The sequence below is a fragment of the Bombus huntii genome, chromosome 6, assembly GCF_024542735.1.
Source record: "Bombus huntii isolate Logan2020A chromosome 6, iyBomHunt1.1, whole genome shotgun sequence".
NCBI classification, from domain to species: Eukaryota; Metazoa; Arthropoda; class Insecta; order Hymenoptera; family Apidae; genus Bombus; species Bombus huntii.
In genome coordinates, this window is record NC_066243.1 from 6,074,684 (window position 1) to 6,102,331 (window position 27,648).

Genomic DNA, 27,648 nt, shown 5'->3' on the forward strand with positions numbered 1-27,648 from the left:
TGATGTATGTGTTCAACTTGTAGTTTCTTGCTGGACTTCTGACTCTTGATGTTCCTTGCACTGACCTTTGACTGGTTCTTGACGTAGACTGGCTGAGATTTGAATATAGACTTGAGCGCAAGGAGAAGTAGAGTTGACCCTCCTGATGATATAGATTGGATCTAGACTCGGTGTAAAACTCGATGTAAACTCGATGTAAAACTGACTTGTCGCTCCTATGTTATTACCGAAGAAAGCTCGGTGTGGGTGTACCCTTTGAACGAAGAACGCGGATTCGTTGTTCACACTTTTCGTTAGGAAAGTGAGGGTAGCGACCCACGATGCCGATTGGTTATAACCCACGTTAATGCCTGAAGGTATGAGAAGGAAGGCTCCTACCAATGTGGCTCATGGGTGGCCTTGTTCATAGGAAAAACCAGCTTTTTTATTGGACAAATATTCGGTTTCTCCCAATAGGTAACTACCCGCTTTGTCCGTGTTTGTAAGAGCGTGCAATAGACCTAAGGACTGTTTCAAATACCAGCTATAAACCGAAAATACTTACAGGATTAAAGGTTCCTGCAAGCTAATAAGATTCAGTTTATGGTGGGGCCTTAGGTTTATTGAGGGTCTGTCTAAGGGGACTTGGACCTTGACGGTCAGACTATCAAGGACATTGCACGGACTATTTCACGCGACGTAACATGAAGGATTAGTTTTCTTCAAAAGATATGTTTGTAAATACATCCGTTGTCCGGAGAAATATTTTCTGCAAACTTTTTAATATCCAAATTAAGTATTTTAATATACAGGCTGAATCAATTAATTTGGCGACATCAAATAATTTGAAAATCACTATAGAAAACGCTGTTTTGAGCAAAAATCTCTATGTAGTTTCTTCTTATTCTTTATCACGACAAATAATTCATAAATCATAAATAGATTGCAGATATTTATATTTATTGATTTATTATGATATTAAATTTATATGTTTTGATAATATAATTGAAAAGATGGAAGCTTGGTACAAAAATGTTTTACGTATCAAGTATTACAGAAAGCAGTATATTTTGGTTATTTTATATATTCTTTCGTATTATGTACATCGTGTATAATTTTGCATTTGCAAATTCCCTATGAATGCATAAAAATCCGCAGTTTGAATACAAACTACGATAGTAATAATAACTTCGTTGTTTATCGAAAAAAGTATAATGACGGAGACGCCCATTTGCTTCAATTTAGCCAAAATGCTATCGTCCAATTACATAGTTGGCAATTTTTGTCCTTCGGAAAAAGAAAGAACTTCAACGACGATACTAATTTTGCAGAAACGCCTCCAAGCGCGTTGCAAGCAAAACAAAATAATTCTCGTTTGATTGAACTTTGTAACGGAGGTATCCCCCGTTATTATAACCACTCCAAATATACATACTTCGGCAACATGCTGTTACGCTACGCACGCAGCTCAGTAGCATGTTTTCGCAAGTGATACCGCACACATAAAAACATATACGCTGTGTGCTGACCTCCGAGCAGGAAAATTAATATCGGACGGAGTACAGGGAGGTCACACATTTTAGAACGTGTAAACGTTAGATATATATATATATATGTCGGAGGTGGAAGAACACCGGAGCCTTTGGAATTTTGGATAATCCCGCAACATTCTAACCTAGAGTCTACTATAGCTGTAATTGAACAATTGTAGTTATTCAATCCGATTGTAATTGTTCGAGAGTTGTGATAATGAGCTTGGGCTCGAGGCGACAGTCAGTCGCCGAACGTAGCCGCGGTCACGGGATGAACGCTTTGTCTAACAAAGGCATGGAATAATTCTATAGCTCTCCTTAAAAAGGAAATAGTTGTAACACTCGACAGTAAACATTCCAACGGTCTCTGTCCCGTAGCTCGCCACACGCAGACCCTATTCTTCGAGTAAGATGATTGCCAGATGTCGATGCGTCTCCGCAGTACATGTTCAGTTAGCCCGAGGGCCCGTTATAAATCTTAAGATTTAGCCAACTAAAGTCCTTCAAACAGACAAACAGTCTTTGTCCCAACTACGGGAAAATAGGGGGACCTATTTTTTAACGAGCGGCGTCTCCCACTAGCAACTTTCCCTCGAGGGCGGCTAGCATCTTTTTCTAACCACCGATATGGAGATTGACCAATTAGCAGCAACGCCAATTTCCCTTACTTTCTGAATGAAGGCTTTTCTCGACGAATCCGATGATCTCGTGTCCTTAGACACATCCCATTATAGTTTTCCTCTGTGGCATCATCGGGACGGGAAAGGCATTCTCGCTCGCGATCTCATCGATGAAAAGAGTAACCCTTTACGACCAGTGAATATTACGCGTCCGACTTAGATTTCGTGAGCACGTTCATTTATCATCCCGTCGACCGCGGAATCGTTATTGAACCTAGGATCATTGTCATTAGTTTCTCGAGTATCTAATTACCAGGGTTACTTGTCCGGTTCTATGATAATCGTATTTCCACTAGCCAATGTCTACTCTATTGCATAACGAAAATTCGCTTCACGCCCCTAACCCTAATTCTAATGTAAACCCGACATATATATACATGTATATAAAATGCGGACACAAATTAATAAAATTAAAGATGTATGAAGATAGACGTACGTGTACATCTAAATGAGCATCTGAAAATAGACACGTTCGTCTATCTTGATACATCTTTAATTTTATTAATTTATGTGCTGATTTTTTCACGATACTGTAATGTCCTCACGCAAGTGTATTTGGTACTATATATCGTTTATCATCAAATGAACTAAGATCTAATTCCTCTACGTTTATTATTATTATTTATGTCATACATTATAGACTTTATACGATTCCGAGAAATAGTCTTTTCCATGTTCTCTTTAAAACATTTGATAGAATTTTCGAAACATATATTCTACGCTTCAACGTTTCATTACTTTTTTACATATTTCTGCATGGCATAAACATGAATTGGGTACTCCTTCACTCACTCCTTCAAACTCAGTTATAATCGTTTTCCACGTAATCACTCGTGTCGAACTGACAAGTCATTTTTCACGAAGTCACAACATTCAGCGGTCGGCAGCACAGGAAGAACAGACATCGGAACACTGCGATACAACATTTTTATCAATCCGTTCAATCCGTTCAATCCGTTTCTCGAGCGTTTAGTCACCTGGCAGTGCTAGCCGACAATTCCAAGAATTATCATATCTAGAAGCAGATGTACCTAATACTATGTTTTAGCTACGGCGGTGTGAAATCCGCACGGCATCGCCTATTTACACAACAGTACGAGAAATCTTTTTAAATAAGAATTGAATAGCGCAGTGTAATTTCTCAGAATTTTTTCATAAAACTATAAATAACGAAGATATTTAGATGTTCTCTTCTAAATATCGCACCCTGTATGTAGGTGAATTTGTGCGCTGGCTTGTGTATTCGAAGAAACATTAATTCCTATCATAAGGTGTACATAAGTATTCTTTTATCTTTCAGCTAGTATGTAGCTTTTTATTGTTCCATATACGATATCTTCTATGCCTTCTATGAGGCATCAATCATTCGTCGTATCGAATCCTTTTCCATACTTTCTATGTACGTACATGATAAATTTTTGAAGATAATTATAAATACATATATCTTAATGTGTTCTATATTCACAATAGAAAAGTTTGTCGAGTCTCGGGGATAATTTAAAAATATTTCTAAAACTCGAAATCAAAACCTTAAATACAATTGGTTTTCTTTTTTTCTCATATTTTGATACATAAAATCAGACCTTTAATTTTTTCTCGTTATGTGCGATACTTTGTTCACTTACGATTAGTATCATTTTCTATTTATCATATAGTAATATATTCTGTAGTAATCAAGCTTTTGTTATATATCGTGAATATTAATATAAAAAAGAGAACTTTTATACTGTTGCATTTTTCTATGTGTATGTGCCTCAATATTATGACGATTTTATGATAAATATGAACACACAATAATTACACATACATATAAATCGATATGATAAGTATAAACATATATAAATTCTGGTGAACTGGTTTGTTCAGTTTGAACTGGTGATGTCTAAACACTTCTATTATAGTCTCATATTATTATTTCTCATTACCTTTATCGCTTTAGCAGACAGCAATGTTTTCTTTAACTATTTCTCATACAGCATAATATTTATAAGAAATGACATGGCACGCGAGATCTTGTATCAGCCTTGAGAGAGAATTGTGAAAAGCTCATTATGAATATCGAATTTTATGTCGACTATCTCTGATCTTAACAAACATTGGAGTGAAATAATGAATAGAAATGCAACAACCTATATAAACTGCTTGCATGTAGATCTACCCATTTTTTTCATACTACTCATTTTATAACTTGCAGTAGTGTATGGATATTTAGAAGGAACAAAAATATATATATATATAAATACAAGGTATGTAATATATATAATATATAGATTTATTAGAAAAATGAGGAATTCTATTAAAACAAATAACTGAATAATTATTTAGCAAAGTAAAGCAAATTTAAAATCATATGAAAGGTAAGTAAAATCTGTACATATATTAACGTATATAGCTATTATCGGTCAAGTGCTTGTTTAAAATTGCACCAATTTATAAACGATCAATTAATAAATTTTATTCTTGTTGGCATATCTGTTGGTATGTAGGTGATATTTGGGAAATTCTATCTTTCCAGAAGTCTACTTAGATGACAATTACTTTTATACTTGCTTTGTATGTGCTTATTTCGGCGTTTCTGATCCAATTACGTGTCAAAGTCTGTCGCAATCGTGAAATATTCATAGGATGAAATAAAATTTATTATATTTTTCTGTATGATACGTTTACTCGCGATCAGTCTTTTATTTACAGAAGACTATAAGCAAATGTAATATTAATACAGACTGCTGACGAAAGTGTCACGTAGAAGACACAGGAAATCGCGAAATTAACAGATCACCTCCTTGTCTCCTCACGTCGTAGTTCGAATGTTTCACAAATAAGGTGAGAAATTCGGGCTTTAAACATGATAGTCTATTATTATATGAATTCAACAGAGTGTTATATCAAAAGTGGTTAATATTAAATCTGGTTATATATTATACTATCTGATTTCGATGGCTGTGCGGCATGCAGAATGTTTTGGCAGACGTGGTTGTCCTATTATTGTTTTCTGAGCCTGTGATAAGAGCAACGCAAAGTGTGTTCCTCTATATTCTCTAGCTACAAATATGTTATTCAATTTTAAGATATTTTTGGCTAATTTAAAAAACGGTAGAGAAAGTACGACATGTGGTGCTTCTTGATCCTCCGTATTTGCAGACTATTATCCGACCGATGTTTCCGCCTTGAGCCCAAACTCATTATCACAAATCTCGGATTGAATGACGACAATTGCTTACTTACGGCTATGGTAGAATATAGATTAAAGTGTTAAGGGATTTTCCCAAAGTTCCAAAGGGAAGGGTCCGGTATCCTTCCATCTCCGACATATATATGTCGGGTTCAAATTATGATTAGGGTTAGGGGCGTAAAACGAATCTTCATTTGGATTAGACATTGTTGTTATGCAATAGAGAAGATATTTACTAGTACAAATATGATTATTACAGAATTTGACAAGTACCCGTGGCAATTAGATACTCGAGAAGCTAGTGACTATGATCCTAGGTTCGCTTTCTTCTAAAGTCCAAGTTGTACCCAACTTCCTTGTCTACGGTACAAGTATTACTGAATTAACTCTTTGTTAAAACATAGAATATCCATCGAGCATAAAGAAGCTATGTAACTCGCTAATGAAACCTCACGAGAGAGAATGACTTTCTGTCACGATGATGCTGCAGAGGAAAGCTATGATGGGGTGTGTCTAAGGACACGAGATCATCAGATTCATCGAGGGAAGCCTTCGTTCGGAAAGTGAGGGAAATGGGCGTTCCTATTAATTGGTTAATTTCTATGTTGGTGGTTGAGGAAGGATGCTAACCGCCCTTGAGAGAAAGTTGCTAGAGGGAAACGTCGTTCGCAAGAAACGCAGATTTCCCGTATCTTCCCGTAGTAGGTGATAGATTTAGGGACTGTTAGGGTAAAGACTGTTTGTCCGATTGAAGGACCTTAGTTAATTAAATCCTAAGATTTATAGCGGGTCCTCAGGCTAGCTGAACATGTGCTGTCGAGATGTATCGACATCTGGTAATCATCTCGCCCGAAGAATAGAATTTGTGTGTGGCGAGCCACAGAACAGAACCCGCTGGAATATTTACTGTCGAGTGCCGTTACAACTATTTCTTTTTAAGGAGAGCTATACAATTACTCCATACCTTTGTTAGGTAAAAACGTTCATCCCGTGACCGCGGCTACGTTCAGCGACTAGCTGTCACTTCGAGTCCAGTTCTGCCCGAGCAGTCGAGCTAGGCGAAATTACAATATAGTGCTCCTGACGTAGTGCAAGTGAACCAACCAAGGATGGAAAAAGTTCCAACGATAAGAATATTAAATAAAGGAGAAACATACACTATAAACAGGGCAGTAGACCAACAGTGCCCAATCAAAGCAAAAAGTGAAGTACAGGACTGCTCATATACAAAAGAAATAGAAATGGAAATAATACAAGAAGACGACGTAAAGAGCAATACCAACAAGGATCTAACACAACATAACGAAAGCTGGAAGACTGTAACTCTCAACAAAAAAAGAAAAATAAACTCAAACACAAACGATAGGAGGACCACAGAAACAGAAAGACAACAATGGCTACAAGAAATTCCCACACAAAATTCCTTCAGCTCACTGACAGAAGAGATGGACACAGACCCTACAGAAAAACCAAGAACACACACGCCTAAGCCACCGCCAATTTACATAGACGCAAAAATAATAGACCCCCTCATTGACTTGCTAAACAGCACGGCAGGAAAAGAAAGCTACACTATCAAACAGCACAAACTGGACCAGGTAAAAGTACAAACCAATACCCCAGAAACCTACAGAAAAGTAACTAAAGCGCTAAAGGAAAAAAACGCTGGGTATCACACTTACCAACCCAAATCCGACAAGAGCTACCAAGCAGTAATCAGAGGTGTACACCCTAAAACAAATACAAACAAAATATGCGAGGAATTGGCCAAGATCGGACACCAGGTAAGAACGATCAACAACATAACCAGATTTGACACTAAGCAACCACTACCCCTATTCCTAATAGAGCTAGAACCGAAAAGTAACAACAAAAAAATATTTGAAATTAAAAAAATCTCAAACACAATAATCACAGTCGAGCCACCCAGACACAAAAAAGACATACCACAATGCATGCGGTGTCAACAATACGGACACACAAAAAACTACTGCAACAGAAACCCGGTGTGCGTCAAATGCGCAGGGAAGCACCTAACAGTGAACTGTCCACACACGGGAAAAATAAACGACGTAAAATGTCACAATTGCGGTGGAAATCACCCAGCCAGCTACAAAGGCTGCGTAGTCGGAAAACAACTACAAAGCAAACTTTTCCCGCCGATTCGAAACAGGACACACAACAATTTCCACACGCAACAGGACAACACAGAATCTACGCCAACACCAAATACACAGTACGTAATGAACAATAACCACACCAACACCAACACCGTTAGAAACCGAAGCTACGCGCAAGTAGTCAACCGGTCGTCACCCTCATATAATCAAGAACAGAACAACCACAGCAACGACGCTACAGAAATCAAAGAGTTAATAAAACATTCCATAAAAAACACCGAAATACTTACAAAAATGATAAGCGAACAAAACGAACTCCTCAGACAGCAAACACAACAAATAACAGTCAAATACAATTACTTCCTAACATGATGAGCAAAAAATAAAAATAGACACGCTTAAAATAGCAGCCAGGAACTCTAACGGCCTACAACAACGGGCCCTAGAAGCTAAAACATTCCTGTATAGCAATAACATCGATATACTACTCGTTTCAGAAACACACCTCACAATAAAAAGCTACATAAAAATACCGCACTACACCATATACGACACCAAGCATCCCTCAGGGAAAGCACACGGGGGGACGGCATTAGTAATAAAAAACGACATTAAACATCACATACACAGCCAGGTCAGTAAGGAACATATACAAGCATCCACCGTTACCGTACAGACTAACAGCAACCAACTGCAGTTGTCAGCAATACACGTACCGCCGCGACACAAAATCACAACGGAAATGTGGGAAGACTACTTCCGACACTTAGGTGACAAGTATATTGCAGCGGGAGACTATAACTCAAAGCACACACTATGGGGATCAAGAATCACCACACCTCGAGGCAGAACCTTGGAAAAATACATTAGAAATAATAACCTCAATATATTATCCATAGGAAGACCGACATACTGGCCGACAGACCTGAGCAAAATACCTGACCTGTTAGACTTTGCAGTTACAAAGGGACTAAACGCAAATAAACTAAACATAGCACCCAGCCTCGAGCTTACCTCCGACCATACGCCCATAATAATTACATACAGAAACAAACCAATACTTTACAGCAGCACAGAGAAGCTATGCAACAAAACCACCAAATGGCAAATATTCAAAGAAATAATAAAGAGTAAAATCAGCTGCAACATCCCACTGAAAACACTATACCCGAAACAACCAACAGACAAACAAAAACAGTTCCACTAGACATCCTCGAAAAAATTAGAGAAAAAAGAAAAGCGAAAGCAAAATGGCAGAAACACAGAACAAAACAAAACAAAAAACACCTAAACAAACTCACAAAAGAAATAAAAAACAAAATAAAAGAGCACAGCAACAACGAGTTCACAAAGTTCATCGAGTCACTATCTGCTCACGAGAACTACAAATACTCCCTATGGAAAGCCACAAAAAAGATAAAGAAGACAACAAAAATGGAACCAGCAATCAGAAGAGCAGACAACACATGGGCAAGAAGCAACGAAGAGCAAGCTGAAGAATTTTCCAACCACCTATCCAACACATTCACCCCACATAACATCAACAACAGCAACCACAATAGTCATACGGACGAAGATGCGCTAACTACTAGTACACCAACTGACAATCACTACACCATACCCAAAGCAACAGCACAAGAAATCAGAAACATAATTGAGAAAACAAAAAACAATAAAGCACCAGGAATCGACCTAATTAACGGCAAAATCTTGAAAAACCTCCGCCAAAAGCGATAAGACAAATCACAATAATAATAAACGCAATACTAAGAATACAATACTTTCCAAAAGCTTGGAAACTGGCACAAATCATAATGATACCCAAACCAGGCAAGGACCCACACGAAACCAAGTCCTACCGACCAATCTCACTACTTCCGGTGTTCTCTAAGATACTAGAGAAAATAATCTACGACCGGATAAAAACAATAATAGAGAAGAACCACCTAATACCAGATCACCAATTCGGATTCAGAAACAAACACTCCACAATAGAACAAACGCACAGACTCGTCAATGAAATCCTACAGGCGCTGGAAACAAAACAATACTGCACAGCACTCTTTATGGACATCGAAAAAGCATTCGACAAAATAAACCACACTAGCCTACTTCAATCAATCAGGGAACAGTTCCCGGTGCAGATATACCAATTAATCAAATCATACTTAAGCAGCAGAACCTTCATAGTAAAAATCAAAGACACATATCGTGAAGCTAAAGAAATCAAGGCAGGAGTTCCGCAAGGAAGCGTCCTAGGACCAATTTTATACACACTATACACGGCCAACATACCAACAACTAACAATAGCAAAATACTGACATTCGCTGATGACACAGCTATACTAGCCAGGCGCACTAACCCTGCAACAGCAGTTACATTACTACAAGCACATATCACAAAAATAGAAAAGTGGCTTCAAGCAAAACAAATCAAAGCAAACCCCGAAAAATGCAAACACATTACATTCACACTGCGAAAACAGAAACCACCAAACATTGTACTAAACGGCACACACATAATACAAGCAAGGCAAGATAAATACCTAGGACTTCACTTAGATTCGCGACTCGCATGGAAACAGCATATTAAAGCAACAATAGACAAAATACAGATGGCAAGGAGACAAATGTACTGGCTAACAAGTCGAAAATCCAAACTAAGCATAGAAAACAAACTAAAAATATATAAAATGGACATAAAACCAATCTGGACATACGGAATAGCACTATGGGGAACAGCAGCAATGAGCCATATAACCAAAATAGTGGCAACGCAATCGAAAATACTCAGAACAATAGTAAACGCGCCATGGTACGTTAGGAACGAGGACATTCGGAAAGACCTGGGAATACCAACGGTCAAGGAGGAGATGAACAAAAGTGCAAGGAGACACGGAGAAAGAATAGCAACGCACCCAAACCGGCTGGCAGCGGAAACGGTCGACACATCAAGCATAAAAAGAAGATTAAAAAGGAAACACCCAACAGATCTCACAAAGGACATAACCTAACAAACACGTATTACCTGAGATAATTAAAGAAATAAATCAATCAAATTCGAAGATGGTATCCCACTGGGGGTAGCCAACCACATGTTATAATACTATATCACTAAGCTATAATGTTTTACCAAATGTCCTACTGGACAAATTGTAAAATCTAAATAAATAAATAAAAGAAAAAAATTCGAGCCCAAGCTCATTATCGCAAATCTCGGACGATTATAGTCGGGTTAAACCATAAAGACTAAAGTATCGGGAATTTTCCCAAGAATTCCAAAGGGAAGGCCCTGGTGTCCTTTCATCTCCGACATATATATTATATAATGTTTTAACCTATTGTTGGACCGTTCGCGAAGAGACGCGATCGCGAGACGAGGCTCGTAAATTCCCGTTATGATTAGACAATGGACGCCACGACATAATCGATCCCTTATTTCGTTTCGGATAATAGGGGTGGTTGAATTGATGATAACACTGAGGTAGCAGGTTACAATTCACACTTTATTCCAACAACTTATAGACAGATTAGTTACAGATTAGTTAGTTCAATGCGTATAGATACAAGTTAACTAGATGACTGATCTAAGACTAATAAACAATGAGTTAAGATAGCGAATGAGCAGAGTACGCAATATAAGTTAACTAGATGATTGAACTAAGGGTAGAAATCCGATCAAGAGATGTTGATTGATCTAAAGATAGACAACTAGTCCAGAGATGTTGATTGATCTAAGGATGTAAAACCAGTGAAGTTCGGAGACAATGCCGTGCCCGAGGAAAACGGGACCATCGAATTTGTTGATGACAATTTTGGCTAGGAAAGTGAGGGTAATAGTCATGGCTTCTGATTGGATAAGAAAAAGGTTGGTGGGCAAGGAAGGGTTCTAGCCGTCCCCGAGAGAAAGTAGCTAACGGAAGACACCGAACGTGAGAAAAATCAAATTTCCCGTATTTTCTCGGAGTGGACAATAAATATAAGGAACACTTCAATTAGAAAGATACTTGTTTGGTCTGAAGGACCTTAACTATGAAAATGCTAAGATTTATGGTGGGTCCTTAAAACTATTCAGGGTGTAGTAATAAGGGTGTGTAGGCATCTGGCAGCCATCTTGCCCGCGGTATGGGGCCTGGTTTGTGTAGAGAGTCACCTGACGTAACACCTATAACACTTTTAATATAAGTAATTAATATTATAATGATGAAAATTTGTTTACTGTAATACTACACATATGCTTGATTGCTAATATCATACAGAAACCCAACATTTAAAGATATTATTTATGTTCTTCAGCTTTCTCAAATAATTTTTTGTTCAGTACTAATAGTTGTCAAATATAAATAGGTTAGTAACTTGATATAAGGAATACCATGACAAATCGATCGTGTTAACAAATGTATTGTGTTATTTTATCTAGAACAATTCTCACGACATATTCTCGATTCCTGGACATTCAGCAGGCAAGTGTGGTATGAAGGACTTTTGTTCAAACTAAAGAAAGTCCTACCACACACCTACTACTCCTTCTTAAAATCATATCTATCTAATAAAAAAATTCATGATTAAATACTTAGACACTATAACCGCAACACTTCCAATAGAAGCTGGCATACACTAAGGCAGTGTCCTCGAACCTCTCCTGTTCACCATCTGCACTGCCGACCTACCAACATTAACAGAAATAACCACAACGACATTTGCTGATGATACAGCTTTATTAGCATCCCACTCAGACCCGATAATTGCCTCCTCAACTCTCCAGCGAGGTCTCGACTCTATGTAGAAAAGTGGTTCCACAAATGGCGCTTTAAAATAAATGAAAATAAATACAGTCATATAACCTTCACGCTGCGAAAACAATCCTGCCCACAGGTCACCATAAATAATATTCCAATTCCAAACAAAGATACAGTCAGATATTTGGGCATGATTCTGGACAGAAGAACGGCATGGAAACGACACATCGTAGATGAATCCAAACAATTTAAATGAAAATTTAAAAAATTCTACTGGCTGGTAGACGTTCCAACTTAAGCGTGCAGAGTAAAATAATACTATATAAAGCCATATTACAACCTGTTTGGACCTATGGGGAACAGCGATTAATTCCAAGATAGAAATTCTTCAACGATTCCAATCAGAAACTCTAAAATCCTTAATAGATGCACCTTGGTATGTTACCAACGAAACAATACATCGCGACCTTAAGATACCTATAGTTAAAGAAGAAATATCCAAATTCAGTGATAGATACAACATAAGAATTAACAACCACCAAAACTAGATTTAAACATTAGATTCAGCTAGAATCAAACATACGATAATCACGCCAGAATAATTTACTTATAATTCTCAATGAGAATTGACTGTAACAAAAAAAAAATATTTTCTCGAAGATTCAAAGTGACACGATATTGTCTACACTGTCAGAGACGGTTGTCTATGTATGACGATTGTCTACCATCTACCATCCAGGTATTGCTACTCAGATTCGGCAAGCAGCATGTATTTATAAATTTTCTGTTTTCACCTTTCTTTGCCTCAATAGAAAATACCGTGTCATAAATTTCACCACCACGCTGTTGCGTCCCAAATGCGGAAAAAATTCATTTGTGAAAATATCTTCCTAATTAAAAAATTTGTCTGTCAGAAGTCTTTGTCACGTACGACTTAGTTGTATTATTTGGCAAATCGCGTGACTGCGAGTTGCAAGTGAAAATGAACCATAAGGCTTGATATCCACTTATTGCGTATCATCGTGTGATACACAAGGAATGGCAACCCAGTACTTTTATATTTATGTTTTTCTTGTCTTTCAAAGGATAAGTTATATAATATGAAAGTTAAAACATGTTTTAAACCAGTCAGTTTTCACAAGTACCTAAATATTTTTTGAGAGAATTAGAAAACACTTCGAATGGTGTATCAAAAATATATAGTTCCATTTTAAAGAGTAACATTGGTTTTCGGGATTTTGAGTGGCCGTCCGTTTATGGCTCAGACAGGAGCATTCCCTTCTTTGGGAAGTTCCGAATTACCTGTCCTCCCCGAGCTGTAAACCTAGTGACGCAATGGTCAGGGAAACCCCCCGGCCGGTAAGGCACGATGGACGGGCGAGGCCCAACAACTGGTGGGGAGAATTAGCAACATACTAGAATTCATCAACAGATCGTCGTACAGTGCGGATAAAATACTTAAGTCACCATCAGAACATCGTACCGTGCGGGTGAAATACTTTAGTCTCAGCAAGATCTTACAACCGTCGTGTTCATAACATCAAACTTTGCTTTTATACAACAAGTGCAAATAAAGTGCCAAATTACACTAACACTCTGTCTATTAAACCTCCTCTACCTTGAGCGTTAAATCATTCAAGGTATACGATATCGAACGATCGGTTTTACCTGACCGGTCGCTCTTTAGTTGATAATTCGCAACAATTGGCATTGAAGTCCCTTGAAATGTGAATGTAAAAAAGATCACGATTCTTCCATAAAATCAAACAATTTTCATATAAAATATTTTTCCGTGTTTTGAATAGTTAAACAAATGGCAAACATACTGCATATGGTATACAAATAATAGAATAATATGAAAATCAATATTAATGAAATTGACCTAACATTTCTGTCACTGGTTTTTAGGTATCTTTTACTTTTTATCACTTTTGCAATCATTAAGAAGAAATCTCATATTATTGTTTCTCTTTTTAATATTTATAATGTAATCAGCATATTCTGAATGTTTATGTGAATAAACTATACCGAGATATACAAGTAACAACAATATATCAACATATACGAGAATATACGTATAAATATATGCAACATGTACTAGAAATATGCTATGTTAATTTTATTATTTAAACGTAATAATTCAAAATTATAATTTAAATTACAGTAAGCTGCGAATCCTTTTCTAAAATTATCGAGCGTTAATTGATGATGTTTCTTGCTTAAAATCAACTTATAAGCTGACAATGGACATTGTAACAACATTGCAGGATATAAGTGGGGCATATTTAAACTTGCTCCAGTAGCATACTTTAATCTCATTCAGTTCTTCAACTGTCTAATCTAGCAAAATTTCACTAATTGTTGAAATTGTCAAAAAATCGAAATTTTTTGCTAACAATGTATCGTATTTTGTTACCATATTGACTCTGCAAGTTCCAGGAATAATTCTAAAATTTTCAGTACAATCGGCCACTACTTTTATGGATTCAGTTAAAGGTATTCCAGTTGCTTCTAGTTTCTTTATATTGTCCGCGATAGTTCTAAGATAGGTTTTATTAAACATTAGATTTTGAATTAGAAATTCATTCTGAATAACATCTTGTGTTGCTTTAATTGCTAGTGCATCATTCACATTGGAACGTTTAATCACATTTTTATAATCTTCAATATGTTCCACATGTGTGGCATAAAATATTGCTGTCTCAATTCAGGTTTCTCATTTCGTTAAGATTAGTTCAAGTGATAAATAATGTTGCCTAACATTCTATAATCGCATTCGACACGAAGTGGTACCTTTATAAATACTCGTTTAATAGAAAGTAATAAATTATTTCTGCAACTCTATATAATCATCATGTTTGAAAAAAACACTTTCAAATGTTTTCCAGCTTTTATTACACACAATGTTCACAATACCATACAGAAAGTCGCAACTGTTTTCAACAATAACACTTTTTATTCGTTACTATCTGGCCATGGTATTCGTATTGTCGAATTTACAAACTGTCAGATTTACAAACAGTTACCTAATTCTATAACAAATGATGCTGTTAAGGATGGATATAGAGTCGAGTGGAATCAAATAGGATGTCATGTGATCACAAAAGTATAGTGAGAAATGGTGTTGAGCAGAAAGCAGCACTTGGGTCATTTTCAGACCATAGAGGATCTTATCAAGACTGTATTATCTCGTTCAGTGAATTAAAGAGTTCGAATGATTCTGTACACTGGGTTATAGATTCGATTGGTTTATTTGTGAAATTAATTTGTTGGATTATTGTGAAATAATTTTGATACTCCGCGATAAAGGTAGAGGAAATAGAGAGCTCATAGCGTTGAAGTTGCCTGCTATTTGGAATAGAGTATTAAAGGAGATTAATTTGTGAAGTATGTTTGAAGTTAATTTGATATTAGAAATACCAAGAGACAAAGGTTAAACTGGTTTGTTGAGCCTGATATGATGATAGCCATGGTTTCAATAACGGAAAGGTTTAGGAGTGGAACTTTTGGAAATCGGAGGTTTTTGTATATAATCATGGCAACTCCTTCATCCGTGAAACCAGAGTTTTCATCGCTCCTCATAATAGCATGGTCCTGGAGATGGTTTTGGCAAAATTGAGCCACGTTTTCTGTATGGTTACTATTACAATGTTGTGAATTTTTAGAAGAAAGGAGCTGTTAGAAGAGGGTTTGAAAACCATAGAACAGGCGTCTCAAAACATGATTTTGGCAGGCAAGGTTGAGTTAGTCACTTTTAGTGAAATGATGCAACATGAACATTGTTTGGGTGGGTCTTATATGGTGGTCTACGGGATATGGAATTTGGTGGATGGCTGGGTTGTGAGAATAAGGGTAAGGAAGGATATGTGAATATGACTCGTGACTTCTTAATCATTTTGCACTCGTATTTATATCAATTTGTAAAAGTACATACGTCCGCATCAATCAGTGATGCGTATGACCAGGTGCAACGTTTTTAAGTTTGACCTGTCGTTACCTGTGATCGTCCGAAACACACCGAGTACGTTCGCGCGTCAAGCGTTTGCACTAGTTACATTGCATATACTATGTACGCTGTTTACACTATATGCACTACTTGTACTACAATATTTCACGTTATCTAATAATTATCATAATTCATAAATACGATAATTATTTAATTAACTTAATTAATGTTAACTATAAAAATATATGTTTTTAGATAAGACGGTCAAAACTGTAAAAATGAAAGTTTTTACATGGAAACCAAGTAGTCAACATGCGTCGTTATTGGCTATCATTTGGTTCAATGAGATATTTGGCTTACGTGTATTTGAATCAGCAGGACGTCTACGATATAGTTGGAGTATAATATACGTTAGCACATGCACCATTTTATATTTTATCTTATTTTATACGACAATAGCATCCAACCACGAAGATTGGCCTGCATATCAAGAGATCAGTTATAAATTTGCTTTGTACGTCAACGTTATAGTTGCTGGGAACTGTGTTCTTTTTGGATTTATCTACACAGGAGTACGTATTTTATTATGGATATATCGAAGAAAGCATAAAAATAATTTAACGAAGTAAGAAATTGTGCGAAGGAATTTTGTTTTACTCGCTACGTTGCATTTTATAACCACAAAATCATCTTAAAGTTTATAATTTACATACAATCATATTAAAATAGAAATTAACTAATAAAACATTTTTGAACGCGTGGAGAAACAATGATCCCTCAAAGAAGATTTTGATATTATTTGGAAGGAGAAGCCAGCAGAAAACCGATTTCTTTGTTCTTTCTGTATTAATTATATGTCGGGTTTACATTAGAATTAGGGTTAGGGGCGTAAAACGAATCTTCATTTGGATTACACCTTGTCGTTATGCAATAGAGAAGACATTGACTAGTGCAAATACGATTATTACAGAATTCGACTAGTAACCGTAGTAATTAGATACTCGAGAAGTTAATGACAATGATCCTAAGTTCAATAACGAATTCGCGGTCAACGGGATAACAGGATGCTCTTTCTTCCAAAGCCCAAATCGTACTCGACTTGCTTGGCTACGGTGGAAGTATAACTAAACTAACTCTTTGTTAAAAAGTGGAATATTCACCGAGCGTAAAGACGCTAAGCGAATGACTTTCCATCACGATGATGCTGCAGAGGAAAACTATGATAGGGTGTGTCTAAGGACACGAGACCCTCGGATTCGCCGAGGAAAGCCTTCGTTCGGAAGGTGAGGGAAATTGACGTTGCTGCTAATTGGTCAATCTCCATATCGGTGGTTAGAAAAAGATGCTAGCCGCCCTCGGCGGAAGGTTGCACATGTACTGCGGAAACGCATCGACATCTGGCAATCATCTTACTCGAAGAATAGTGTCTGCATGTGGCGTGCTACGGGACAGTGACCGTTGAAATGTTTACTGTCGAGTGTTACAACTATTTCCTTTTTAAGGAGAGCTATAGAATTACTCCATACCTCTGCCAGACAAAGCGTTCATCCCGTGACCGCGGCTACGTTCGGCGACTGGTTGTCGCCTCGAGCCCAAGCTCATTATCACAAATCTCGAACAAATACAATCGGATCGAATGACGATAATTGTTTAATTACGCCTATGATAGAATCTACATTACGGTGTTAAGAGATTTTCCCGAAGTTCCAAAGGGAAGGTTCCGATGTCCTTTCATCTCCGACATATATAATGATGTGTGTTCTGTCCAATCTGAATATTGAATTTTCCAATGAAGGAGTAACTTTAACAAGCCTTATTGTTAATAATATTATAGGATTATTTATTCAGAAATATTAGAAGTTAAGATTTCCAATTATTTCTTTCCTATATGATAATTTTATTGATAGCTGAATCTATTTACAATGGATTAAACATATTTATTGATAGATGGATCTATTTACAATGAATTAAACAGGAAATGATGGTTATTCAACATGAACTTAATGTAGTAATGTAATATAACTAAGACAAATAAATTGATAATTCACAACTCACAACTAATAATGTACAACTCATAACAAATCGGCAACACTCTCTCGACTCAAATCTCGCAGCTCGCTCAACTCACAACTCGACTCAACTCAGTTAAGGCTGCCTATTAATTCGTCTTAATCTCATAAGTACGGTTGAATTTTGTGCGGGGCTGTATCTCTATTCGGCAGAGTTTTACACAAGCACACTGCAATAAAGTTTTTGATAATTACATTATCAGTTCTGCCTGAGCAGCCGAGCTAGACAGACGTGAGAAACTGTGCTTCAGTGAAAGCGCGACAAGCAGTGAATTTAGGCGAACGAAAAGACAACAAACACTGGCAAAGGTGAAATATACTATATGAAGAAAGCTACCAAAAAAATAGAAACGATTCAAAACCAAGAAGAAGACAGCTAAGATGACGAACCTTCACATCAAGATGAACACTGAAAGATAGCAACAGGGCACAAAAAGCATAAAATAATATCAAGCCCAAGCGCCATGAAAACTTCACATACAGAAAAGCAACAATGGCTACAAGAAATCTCACTCCGGAAACTCATTCGGTTCATTAATATTATAGAAGAAGTAGATACGGACCCAAAAGAAAAGATCACAACTCAAATCGCTAAACCACCACCGATCTACGTAGATGCCCAAATAATAGATCTCCTAATGGAAATATTGAACAATACCGCTGGAAAAGAAAACTACAGTATGAAGCAATTAAAACTAGAACAAGTAAAACTACAAACAAAAACTCCAGAAATCTTCAGAAAAGTGGTGCAACCATTAAAGGAGAAAAATGCTGTGTATCGTACATACCAGCTCAAAACAGAAAAAGCTACAAAATAGTAATTAGAGGGCTAGACCCAAGGACAAACACAAAAAACATATGTGAGAAATTAGCAAAAGTCGGAAACAAAGAAAGAACAATAAATAATATAACCAGATAAGATACGAAATAGCAATTGCCACTCTGTTTCTAATAGAACTTGCACCCAAAGCTAATAACAAAGAAATCATTGACATTAAAAAAATCCTAAACACAATAGCAACAACTGAGCAACCCCTTTATAAGAAGGGCATACTGCAATGCATACGGTGTCAACAATACAGACACACAAAAAGCTACTGTAATAGAAACCCGGCGTGTGTCAAGCAAGAAATTGCAGAATCGTAACCAACACCAAATATAGAAAACATATCGAACACTAACCATAAAAACATCAACACCTTTGGTAGCCGAAGTTATGCACAAGTCACTAAGCAAACTCCGCCCTAAAACAACCAAAACCAAAACAACAACAATAACGACGCTACTGAAATCCAGGAATTGCTCAAGCAATCTATCAAAAACGCTGAGATGCTAACAAAAATAATAAGTGTGCAAAACGCAGTACTCAGACAACGAACACAAGAAATGTCCAATTACAGTTAACACCAATGGTCTACAACAACGGGTCTTCGAAGCTAAAACATTTCTGTACAACAATGATATTGCTATATTACGTATTTCAGATACACATTTCACTAAAAAAGGCTACATGAAAATACCATATTACATCATCTGATAGCAAATACACCTAGGAAAAGCACACGGAGGGCTGTAGTGATAATAAGGAACGATATCAAATACCATTAACATAGTCAAATTCGTCAAGATCACGTTCAAGCAACCACCGTTACAATAGAAACTAACAGCAATTACCTTCAGATGTCAGCAGTATATGAATCACCGCGACACAAAATGACATTACTAAAATGGGAACAGAATTATCAGTCTTTACATGACCAATACATCGCAGCGGCAGACTTCAATGCAAAGCACACGCTATGGGGCTCAAAAATTAACTCACTTCGAGGTAAAACACTAGAAAAATATATTAGAATAGTAATCTCAAAATATTATCAACTGTACACGGCCAACATACCAACAACTACACGGCTGTATTAGTCAGGCACACTAATTCAGAAACAGCAGTCACATTATTCAAGAGCATATTACAAAAATAGAAAAATGGCTACAAGATAAACAAATAACAGCAAATCCCAGTAAATGCAACCATATTACATTTACACTAAGAAAACGGAAACCACCAAATATCCAATTGAATGACACGCACATAACACAAACAAGGCAAGTTAAATATATAGGACTCCACTTAGACACATGATTTAAATGGAAATAACGTACGAAATCAATTATGGACACAATACGGATAAAAAGAAGACAGATGCACTGGCTAACTAGTCGAAACTCTAAACTCGCCATAAAAAATAAACTAAAAATCTACGAAACGATAATTTAACCAATTTAGACGTACGGAATACCACTACTGGGGACAGCAGCAATGAGCCACATAAATAAAGTCGCTACAATCGATTATACTAAAAACAATAATCAACGCACCATGGTACGTCAGAAACGATGATATACGCAAAGACTTAAAGATATCAACGGTCAAAGAAGAAATCGGCAGGTACGAAGAAAAATACAAGGAAAGAAAGGCAACACATCCAAACCAGCTGCCTGCTGAAGCGAGCAAAACTCTCATCGAAAGAAGACTAAAGAGAAAACAGCCCACTGACCTTACTAAAGAAATAAAATAGGCAAACTCGAAGAAGGTATCCCGCTGGGAGTAGCAATCCACACGTTAGTTAGCAATAAAGCTAGAAAAATTTACCGAATGTCCAGCTGGACAAATCGTGAAGTGCAAATTGAATAAAAAAAAAATACGGTAGCTGCCACATTTGGGCTTCTTCGTAAACAATATAAGACTATATTGCTACAAGTATATTGCTTGGTATCTGCTGTAGGATACGTGCAGTATAGATGTTAAAAAGAAGAGGTGATATTATGGCTCTTTGAGGCACGCCAGCACGTATATGTTTTGGTTCAACGTATGTACGCATTATGATATGACTCGGAATGAGGCTCTCCTTTTCTTATTTAGAATATTGTAATTTAGTACCATATGAATCACTGAACAGATTCTGAAATTTAACATCATTTTCATGATAATAGAAATAGATAATGTTTCTGTTTAAACTAATAGTTGATTAATTCTAAATAATTTTCCACGTCAGTTAGTCGCATAAAATCTGAAAATCATAATCGAATTGACACAATTATTCGTATTTGAATTTCAATGATAGATTCTCAAAGTCATTCATATCGGACAATCTGACTACACATTAAGATTACAGGCTACACAGAGCGTTCGGCTATAGATGTAACAAATTTAAGGAGTGATTCCTGAAGATAAAGTACGATAAAAATCAAGAATTAGAAAATTGCGTTTCCGGTATTAGTTTTTAATTATTGACAATTAAAAATTCGCCAAAATATCCCTGTTCACGAGCTAATCTTCTTACACGAACAAAAGTATGTGAGCGCAAGCAGCGGGATGCACAGGGATTCTCAAATCGAACGATACATGGATAGCAGCTTATCTCGTACAACTTGTAGAGAACAATATTACGATATTCAAAACCACAACTCATTATCCCCACTCGTGAAAATCCATAACAACATATTGAAGATGGTCTCAAGGAATTGTCGAGTAGAGAAGATTAATGTTTTCTATAATCCTTTACTTCCATAAATAATTAATAAATAATGGCCACATAAACAATGTTTACACAAATTTCGTACAAGCACCGTATTTGTCCTATCCGCGGGTGTCGTTATTCTTTAAATCTCATTTATCTACTTCTAATACGAGTGATTGGAGCGTAGTGTATGTTTCGACCACTCGCGGAGAGACGCGATCGTGAGGAAGCACGCCAACGGGAGTGGTAAATTCCCGTTACGACTAGATAATCGACGCCACGAAATGATCGATCCCCTATTTCGATTAGGATAATAGAGGTGGTTAATTGAATATTACCTGATGTAACTAGTTGTAAATGACAGTTTATTCCAACAACTTTGTGAAGAAGATAGTTACGCTGGTGCGTATGTATAAGATAAGCGAGTGACTGATCTTCGGGTGTAAACCCGGTCGAAGGATGTTGAATGTTTGAAAGATGGAAAATCAGTGCTGTCTTGGGAGACGATGCTGTGTCGGAGGAAAGCTAAGGATGGGTGTGTCTAGGGCACGGGAACATCGGATTTGTTAGTGACGATTTTGGCTAAGAGAGTGAGGGAAATAGGCTTCGTTGTTAATTGGTTATCTGCTATGGTGGTGGGTGAGGAAGGATGCTAACCGCCCTTGTGATAAAGTTGCTAGTGGGAGGCCTCATACGTGAGAAAAGGCAACTTTCCCGTGTCAACCCGAGGTGGACAATAAACTTCAGGAAACAATACAGCGAAGGAGTCTGAAGGACTTTGACTAGGAAATTCCTGAGATTTATGGAGAGTACTTGAGGCTATTGAGGGTACGCAGTAAGGATCCGAAGACATCTGGCTCCCATCTTGCCCGCGGTGTGTGGCCTGGCAACAGTGTAAGTATGTATCGTGTATGTATCGCAATTATTGATTACTTTGTAAGAGAACAGAGGCTATATTTAATATTTACTGTAATATAAAACGATTTTCGTTGAAATTTTTGTGTCAAGAATCTAGACACTCGCGGACGGAACGATCACACTGCGTGTATGAAATTTCTATAAACTTTGTTTATATATGCTATTATTTATTGATAATTTATGGCGGCAAGGAATTAGAGGATAGATTAGTTCTCTCTAATCGCAAATTCCATGAGGCGGTTTTCGGTACACTGCGATGAATTGTAAGGAGTAGGCAGATATACTGCTTAATCTACGATTTTTCCTACAAAACATCGCGCAGAATGATTTACGTTTTCAAATGTCATAATTTTCTTTACGATTTATCTGAGATAAGCTGTTTCCCATTCAGCGTTCTATTTGAGGATCGTTGTGCAACCCACTACTTAGGCTTTTTTTTATACGAGGGGTAATCCTCATACACATCCCGCTGCTCCTCTGGGAAGCGAAGGAGTAGTGTCAGACTTATCGACTAAAACTCTACGGTAGCCCACCTGACGCTCAACAGGGGTGCCCCGGGATCTCTTTCGACTTCCTACCGGAGTACTCCTGTGTCTTCTCCAATTCTAAGGGAACCATTCCGGAGGTCTAGATTGTCTACCCCTGGGCCGCCGTGCAAGTCCGAGGAGATCCCAGAACCTCATTGGCGTAACGATCCCTATGACCACCTATGTTCGTCGCAGAACACTACAAGGGTGAGAAGGTCTCACCCTCTACCCCTTTGCCCGCTGCTTTGCGAGAATTACTTCTTCGCAGTAGGAGCGGCCTGCAAGGAACTCCTGTTAACCCCTCAGCATCGCTTCCACAACTGACGAGGGGTCCAAACTCTCGCCAATCGCTATTCGCAAAATACAGCGGGAGTCCCTCCAAGTCGCCCAGTTCGGGAGGATCGTTCTATCGGGCCAGTGGCCACGGACCTGAGCTTCGGCGAGTAGGTCGGAGCGCCACCGCTCCCATACCTCTCGCCTAGGTTCCCCCCGAACGTCTTGGGCCTCCTGCCCGGACGGGGCCTACAGCTCGAACGGAGGAGACGCCGCCAGGAAAGACGCCGACGCATAAGATACCGTCCAGTATCCCCTTATGATCCTGATGGCGGCCGTCCTGTGTAGCCTCCTCAGAAAAAGCAGACTACGACGACTCGCCATCAGATTTCCTGCCCACACCGGAGCTCCTTACAGGATCCGGGAACGGACGACTCCTTCATATAGTCAGAGCACTTCGACCCCGGCTCCACCGATATTCGACGGCAAGCCACTTAAGGCATTGGCTACCACCGTCACTAACAAAGAGCCTGAAGTGCGGACCGAACCTTTGACTGTCAATGGTGAGACCCAGATATTTCATCTGAAGCCTAACCTCGACATCCTCCCGTTTATATTGAAACACAGGCCAGGCGGAGGAGCCCCCTACGCCGCCAACCGTAAAACTATATAGCCCCCGACGAGGCTCAGGCCCAGCCTGCGTTCAGCACGCACCGCGCACCGCTGCTTAGGCTGATCTACTTTCGTTCGTGAAAGGAGGTTTGCTTGCGCACAGACATATTTCGGCTAATTTTTAATTGATGGTAGCTAAAAAACACAATGTCTAAAACGCAATTCTTTTATTGATTTTCGTCTTATTTCGCCTTCAAGAATCACTCCTTAAATTTTCTAATACCTGTAGCTGAATATCCTGTAGACACATATATACACATGTACATTTAATTTGGGCGAATAAAAGATATATGTGTTGCTAATCACTTTTACATTTACTTACATATAGTATATTCTTTCTGAAATTGTTTATGTTCTTTAACTTTAATTGTGTTCTTGTTCGTTAATACATAACTTTGATTCGATCTTTTTCTCATGAATAGTTTGTAAAATTAGAGCTGCTGTAGCATTTAATTTAGGTGCTTGATTAGTTATCATTGATTGCTAAGATTCACCGATAAAGCTTTTTTGAACTAAATGCTATAGTTACTTTAGCGTAATGTTGTTAAAAGAAATGAGATGAGAAAATATACATTCGGATTTATATTATTACTATTGTATACTTTTCGCATATATTCGTAATATGCGGGCTAGAATTGCACCTTAAGTCTACAATTCTGTCTTTTTGACTATATTAAACATCCTTAAATTCTGACTATAAATACGACCGAACCAATTTATGTAGACATACTTATTAAGACATATTTAACAGATTTTTCTGTTTATAACGTTCTTGCATTTTTCATAATAAATATTTTTTACTTTTAAGTGTTCGAAGAACATTACTGCAAGATGTGAACAAATAGACAATATTTTAGAGTTATTCGGCATTGAGAAAAATTATACGAAAATTGTGGTCTATACTATACGAGTAACAAGTGTATGGGGTATACTGATGATAAGTCTCTTCGCATTAGCTTGGCTTTGGTGGAGGAATGGAGCTGACATTATGAAAGGATTGTATTTAAGTCTCCTACTGTCTTTACCAGTTACTATTATTTGTTTGATGAGTCTTACATTCAACATATTTATAAGGTAAATTATGTAAAAGCAAAAATGTTTGCCAACCAAAAATTATTTGAGCAGAAAGGCGAAATCCATATTTCCCCATTCTAGACCTAACTTTCTAAAAATCTATCGTAAAGTAATTAATAATTATATTATAGAATAGGGGATATTTCGCTGATTTCAATGATAAAATTCCATCGAGATATGCTGTTAAATTCAACATCCAACAGTTCCTTGCCTTTAATTCTTTATATTTCATTTCGGTTCTACTCTGAAAACTAACAATAAATAAGAGTGGCTTACTATCTATTTCTAACACATACAATCCTTTATTATAGCAATAAACGCTATTTTATTTGTACTACTCAAACAATGTTCATCGGTTATTGAAGTCAGTTAAGTAATTACAAACCGTATTATATTTTATATATTGTATTTTAACTTAATTCTACTTCAAAACCAAGCCAAACTTGTTTCAAACATTAAAAATGTTTTTCCGTATATTTCTAAAACTAAGACCAAGTGGCGTTGCCATTATATGTATATGTATAAGAATGCATATCGATAAAATTATTCAGGATGTTGACCTTGACAACATAATTCAAAACCATTGAGATGTGTGTTCCATGTATAAATTACCAAACAAATTTATGTTTATCTCACTTTCATGAGCAAATTATTTTTTTGTTTTATAAACAACTAACTCTTTAAGCATTTGTATATAATATTAAAAATTTGCTTTTGTGAGTATGTGTGTATGTGAGTTGTGATCAGTTTCATACGGAGAACATTAACTAATTTCTCATCAGAATTTTAAGGGACAAATTGCACAAGATGAACATAGCAATGAGTGAAGTACGTCAGCTACCAAATGAAGATGATATTAACATAAAGTATAAGATGCAACCACAAAGGGCACGTAAGCTTGTATTTGTAAGAGATTATTATAATCAGAAACATTATCTTCAGCACTTTCTCCAAATTACAAGGTATATTTGATATCTTTACAATAATATTATACAGTGTAATTTCTCTTATTACATCATTAACAGTGCGTTTCTAAGCTTATATAAATAATAGAATTTTTCTTAGAACATTTTTTTTTAATCTGTTCAAGGCAAGTGCATTTTGAAATTGTAAAAATTTCGCGCGAACTTAACCACATATATGGTTATCAACTTCTGCTGGAACTAGCGATGCAATTTACGATAATAATAAGTACACTTTATAATGTATATTTCGAAATAATATCATCGCAGAATGTGACAGAAATTTTTCATTCGAAAATAGCTGTATCAGCGATGTGGTGGGCTCTTATAAGTTCTGCTAAAGTTATTACCACAAATCATCACTGCACTTGTTTCCATCGTGAGGTAAAAACATATATGTTTATGGAATGAGAAAGGAACTAACATTCAGCATGGACATAATAATAAACATGTATGCAGCATATGAAATTTTGTAGGCAGCAGTAACGGCAGAAACGCTTCAAGAATTGGCAACATCTTGTTCATACAATTGCATCAAAGATGAGGTAAAGAAAGTTCATATTTATATACTAATAAAGTTAATGTAATTAAACAATTAAACGACAGATTTACTTCTACCAAAAATATTCAAGATCGCATATTAACAATTCTCTTGCATCTCTTCCTTTGAATTTTGAATTGACGCTGAATTAAAGCAATACCAACAATTATTACACATAAATCATACATTCTTATTTTACATGCGTATACTTACGTAGTAACATCTGGCCTAACACAGGGCTGCAAGATTTCTGGCGAGTGATCATTAAATTGTGGATTTTTATGTATTTATCTAAATTAAATAGACGAAGATCCATAAAATTGATATAGTATGCAAAAATATGTAAAATACCTAAAATATCCAAAGTACAGTATTTATTATAAATATCTGCATAGATAATCTCGTAGTTGTGTTTATAAAAATATCCGCAGTTTACAGATCACATATATCATTACGGCAGCAGTGCGACGTTACTGCTGCGGCAGAATTGTGTTTACAAGTAATGAAAATGTTTATATATATGTCGGGTTCACATTATGATTCATTTAGATTAGACATTATTGTTATGCAATAGAAAAGATATTTACTAGTACAAATATGATTATTAGTACAAGTGTGGATATTGCAGAATTGACAAGTAACCGCGGTGATTAGACACTCATGACAATGGTCTTAGGTTCGATAACGAATCAGGGGGATAACAAATGTACTTTCTTCCAAAGTCCAAGTTGTACCCAACTTCCTTGTCTACGGTACAAGTATTACTGAATTAACTCTTTATCCATCGAGAATATCCACCGAGCGTAAAGAAGCTATGTAACTCACTAATGAGACCTCACGAGAGAGAATGACTTTCCGTCACGATAATGCTGCAGAGGAAAACTATATGGGATGTGTCTAAGGACACGAGATTCTCGGATTCATCG

At 36.9% G+C, this 27,648-nt stretch overlaps 2 protein-coding genes across 2 annotated transcripts in view; one reads left to right on the forward strand and one right to left on the reverse strand.

Moving 5' to 3' along the window:
• The window catches only part of LOC126866978 (uncharacterized), a 162,925-nt gene that overhangs the window by 103,188 nt on the left and 32,089 nt on the right, over positions 1–27,648 (reverse strand). The window lies entirely within an intron of this gene.
• On the forward strand, positions 23,802–27,376 carry LOC126866785 (uncharacterized). Its single transcript, XM_050620740.1, has 6 exons — positions 23,802–24,036; positions 25,003–25,219; positions 26,002–26,181; positions 26,310–26,565; positions 26,658–26,726; positions 27,272–27,376. Exons 1-6 carry the CDS (start codon positions 23,802–23,804, stop codon positions 27,374–27,376), a joined length of 1,062 nt encoding a protein of 353 aa, XP_050476697.1.